The 5210-nt window shown below is 26.9% G+C and overlaps 2 protein-coding genes across 2 annotated transcripts in view; both read left to right on the forward strand.

Annotated features, from left to right (window-relative positions):
- Nucleotides 1-2320: 2320 nt before the first annotated feature.
- On the forward strand, nt 2321-2659 carry LOC101515500 (uncharacterized). Its single transcript, XM_073364320.1, has one exon. It carries the CDS (start codon nt 2321-2323, stop codon nt 2657-2659), a length of 339 nt encoding a protein of 112 aa, XP_073220421.1.
- A 2300-nt stretch (nt 2660-4959) lies between these two features.
- The window catches only part of LOC101488252 (uncharacterized), a 700-nt gene continuing 449 nt past the window's right edge, over nt 4960-5210 (forward strand). Inside the window, exon 1 of the mRNA XM_012718931.2 lies at nt 4960-5205. Coding sequence (XP_012574385.2) covers nt 5020-5205 — 186 coding nt within the window. The 5' untranslated portion in view covers nt 4960-5019. The remainder of the gene's footprint in view (nt 5206-5210) is intronic.

Consider the following 5210-nt stretch of genomic DNA (forward strand, 5'->3'; position numbering starts at 1 on the left):
AATCATCAACTCAGCAAGGTAAGGTATCACAAAATTACATTGTTTAGGGTTTAGTGAATTGGTTGATTCATTATTCGATTGAAACTATTAGTAATATATTTGTTTTACAACCTTCTAGAATATATGCAACGGCTCATACACCTTCCCCCGACAATTCCAAAAGAGAATTAGCCTCATCAACACAAAGTGGATGATCATAGCTAGGAAATAAAGCATGTGAAGAATTTTCATTATGTTGTTGTGAATGCTAAGGATAAGCTTGAGAATGCTGTGAAATTGTTGGAGTCTATTTTTGATGCTGAGAAAGCTAAGGTCCATCAAAGGACTCTTCTTATTTAGATTCATATGTTTGTTTTAATTACATTTTGTTAATTTTATTTTTTGATTTGATAGGGTATTTTTGTGTTGTTGAAAGTAATTGAATTTAGTTGGTGAATGCCTCATGTAATGTTTCTAATTAATTAACTGATTCAGTAAGCTAGTGGCTCAAATTACATAAATGCAAATTGCCAATAGGATTTAATTTATGTACTTGAGTCCTGCTTGTGCTAATTCATGGCTTAGTTTTGAAGGTAGAAAGTTATATAGTTATTATAAATTGTTTTCATTTTTTTTTTTAGTGTTTGTGAAGGATTAATTAAAGATCCTAGTCAGGCTTATATAACTTCTGTTATTTTTTTCTTTAAATTAGTTTCAACTGTGATTAAATATTTTTTTGATTTCATACTGCTCATTTTGGATTATAGCAATTCCAAAAGAGAGTTAGCCTCATAACCATAATTAAGCAATTAAAGACTAAGTTGAAATTTTCATAGAAATTTACGTAAATTTTCTTGGATTTTTCTTGGATATGAAGTTAGCTACGGATTTTCATACGAAAAGTATTTTGTGCAAAATTTCTTGTAGATTTACTTTTGGAATTACACTCAGAACACATTCATCGGAGTAGTACAAAATATATTTCTGCATAAAAAGTCGTAAGCGAATACCTTAAATTTATCAAACATCTACTGCAGAATTCAATTACGTTTCCCGCGGAAATATCTACATGTGAGGTACCTGCGGATTCAGAAATCCTTGGATAATAATTATCCATGAAGGTTTTACGTAGAGATCAATTTTCGCCGGTAAATCTTCAGATAACATGTTTTATGCGAATTTTTAGTTTAAATCTGCAGATAAAACGCTAATTTCTTATTTTATATTTGATTTTGTAGTAGGACTATAAAAATCATGGAAGTTATTCTTAATTTTGTCAATTTTATTGCAAGATCAAAAAACATAGAATAGAAAGAATTTGAAAGAAATAAGAATAACGAAAGAATAAAAGAAAATAATAAATATAAAAAAGTAAAGGATAGAGAAGAGAAGTTAAAAGAAATTAAAACATAAAAAGTTAAGAAAGTGAGTTGAAAAAACAATAAAAAATAATAAAATATGAAAAAAATAAAGAGTGAAAAGAAACGTAGAAAATAAAAAATACTTGATAAAAAATCGATAGATATTCTTAAAAAAATTATAATAATATTAATAAAAATATTTTTAACCTCAATAAATATAAGTATAAAATTTTGAGACAGTGTTTTATTTTTAATTATTATATAAAAAAAATATTAGACATTTAGTTTTTATCACCCATTTTTTATTCTATAATATTAAAATACATATGAGACTTTGTTTGAATGTTAAAAAGAACGAAAGAGAATTAGAAGTTAATTGTGGCGGTAAGGGGAGAAAATATTTTTAAATTTTTAAATTTATTTAATTTTTTAAGAGATGATGAGAGGGAATCAAATCACACTTATAATTGATTTTGTTATTTTGAAGGGATTTGGAGGGAAAAAAAAGAATGGTAATTAAAAACAACTTATAATATCTTCAAATAAAAATAAAACAATTAAAAAGTTCATTTTTCATCTTCTATACTAAAAATATCTTCACTTCCCCTCTCTCCCTTAGCCCCGTTAAGAAAAAAAAAATGTAGCAAAAGAAAATTGCTAAAAGAAAAATGGAACAATGGGAGGTATATTCATTTTCATTTGAAGAGAAAAATCTACGCTTAGATCATTAGTTTGTCAAGTATTTATTTTTAGAGGAATTCCACTAATGCCAGCTTAACCACCTTTTTGACAATTGTAGTACTTGGATTGTATTTAAGACATTTTCTTTTCACCATTATTATTATTATAACAACTCTAGTTTTCTCCAATAATCTCAAATTCCTAATCATTCAAAAAACCAAAAAGATCAATTGAGAGAATTCCCCCTTAACCATACGCAACTTTAAAAATATTAAGTTCATCAATTAAATTGGTTAATTATGTCTGAAACAACAGCTGTTAGCAATTATTACCCATTAATTTCTGCACTAATCGCTTTCGCCTTGGCTCAAACCATAAAAGTATTCACCGTTTGGTATAATGAAAAAAGATGGGATATAATGCAGTTAGTTGGATCAGGTGGAATGCCATCTTCACATTCAGCTACGGTTACTGCTCTTGCTACAGCCGTTGGATTTCATCAAGGATTTGGAGGATCAATATTTGCAATTGCATTTGTTCTGGCTTGCATTGTTATGTATGATGCTACTGGTGTAAGATTACAAGCAGGACGACAAGCAGAAATATTGAACCAAATAATAGTTGAACTTCCTGCTTAACATCCTTTGGTTAAAACTCCACCGCGGCCGCTTCGTGAACTTCTTGGTCATACTCCGCCGCAAGTAGTTGCCGGTGGTTTACTCGGAATCGTAACCGCAACTATTTCTATGTGTATATACAAATATTAATAAATTAATAATATGTTAGTTTTTTTGGTTTGACATCTTAGGTCTAGTTTTTCATTATTTTTTTAATTTTTGGCAATAAATAATTATTGTTTAATTCATTTTTTTTTTAACTTAATAGTACAGACTAAGTTGATGAAAAATATTCTCGAGACTAAACATGGAATAAGTTTTTCGTAAAGACTTCGAAAAATTAAATTTTAAAAGTAAAAAAAGTTAACTCTAACTTTATATTGGAGGTAGAGAAAAAAAGTGAATTCACTGGTTCCAAGAAAAACCTCCAAACCAGATTTGGTTGGATTACTCTCATTAGCACACAAGTCCACCTCATAATAAAAATTTAATATATGTTATTAATAACACCTCATTTATCTTAATTGTTGAACAATATTAGAAAATTTAATCAATTGAAAGTAGTTAATTAATTAGATATATTTTATATTCAATATATGTTTTTAAGTAATATGAAAGTGTATTCTATATAAAATGCATAGGAAAAAATAATATTGAAATTATGGAAGTGAAAAATAAAATTGATATTAATGTGAGAAAGATAATGTTGAAATTAATAATTTGAGTGCAGTGCAAATTGACAATTTTTACAAAGATATGCATAGTTTTTTTAGGATAGTTTTTATTCGTATATTAATAGTAGATGAAAAAATGGAGAAAATTTAAATCGAAGAAAAAATAGAGAAGATAAAGAACAAATGGAAAAGAAATAGTGAAAAAAATGAGTATATTTTATTTATGGTAAGATTGACAAAATCTTAATGGTTGTTATTCTTAATTTAGTTAATTACAATGTAAAAATAAATAAGAATAGAGGGGAAAATAGAGAAAATAATAAAAGAGAGAAGAAAAGTTAAAAAAGAATAAAATATAAAAAGTAAGAATTTGAGGACAAAAAGGAATAAAATATGAAAACGTAAAAGTGAGAAATTTGTAAAAATAATTCTTTTATAATAACATTTGTAAAGATATATTTAACCTCAATAAATATAAGTTATAATTTTGGAGATAGCGGTATACATATACTACAAGACAACTGTCTCAAAAAGATGATTGCGACGGTTCTGCAACTGTCGCAGGTTCGTGCGTCGCGAGGCCTATTTGCAACGGTTCCAAAAATCTTCATTTCAACCGTCGGCAACGTTTGCGACGATTTCTAATAACTACCTCTACGTACAGTTTGCGACAATTAGAACAATCGCTAAGCACACACAAATTTATTTGTTTATAAAAACTTGCGACAATTATCAATCGTTGTTATATTTATTTTGAGGTAGTTTGAACCGTCGCAAACTTAATAATTTTTTAAAAAATTATATAATTTTTTTCTATTTTTTTATTAATTAAAATATAAAATATTCATAAATATCATCCACATAATTTAAATACATAATTATATAACTATTGTACCTAAATCCAATTTATATAATGTTTTCAAAAGAAATAACACAAATTCATACATTAAAGTTAACTGAAACAATAAATAAAGTAGTTTAAATATTCAAAACATTAGTGTAGTGGCTAAACATACAAAACAACTTAATCAAACATAAAAGTTCATCCAAATATCTAAATAGTCTCTAATGATGTTGTTCCACGGTATAAATATAAATTAAAATACAATAGAATGTGATATCAATTTAAAAAATAAATATTACTGATTAATTTTTTAAATTTGTATGATTTTATGCATGGTAAAGGTAGTTTTGTTATTTTGTATAATCTATTACAAATACAAAATTATTAAAAATTTATCCATCTCCTCTTATATGTTAAATCAAACATGTTTTCATTTCTCTTCTATCCCTTCTATCCCTTCTCCTCCAATAAAATATCCCCCTCTTCTCCTCTGTATTGAACCAAAAATACCATAAGTTATGGTTGATATATGCTAAAATAAAACAAAATATTAAGCAAAAAGAAAATTGCTAAAGCGGAATAGAACAAAGGGAGGTATAGTATATTCACGAGTAAAAAAAGCGAGGTGTATTCATTTTGATTTCAAGAGAAAAAGCTAATCTTAGACAGTTAGTTTATCAAATATTCATATTTAAAGGAATTCCACTAATGCCAACTTAGCCACTTTTTCAGAATTTTACTAGGTCAATGGTATTTAAGACATTTATTTTTCATCATTATTATTATTATAACCATTCCCGTTTTCTTCAATAATCTCATATTCCTATCTATTAAACATCATTCAGAAATAAAATTAGTTAATTATGCAAGAAATAGCAGTTATATCTTCAATGTATGGCAATTATTACCCACTAATTTCCGCCCTAATTGCTTTTGCAATTGCTCAATCCATAAAATTAATCACCGTTTGGTATAATGAAAAAAGATGGGATTTAATGCAATTAGTTGGATCAGGTGGAATGCCATCTTCACATTCAGCAACCGTAACCGCTCT

Source organism: Cicer arietinum, chromosome 8 (genome assembly GCF_000331145.2).
Source record: "Cicer arietinum cultivar CDC Frontier isolate Library 1 chromosome 8, Cicar.CDCFrontier_v2.0, whole genome shotgun sequence".
Taxonomy (NCBI): domain Eukaryota; kingdom Viridiplantae; phylum Streptophyta; class Magnoliopsida; order Fabales; family Fabaceae; genus Cicer; species Cicer arietinum.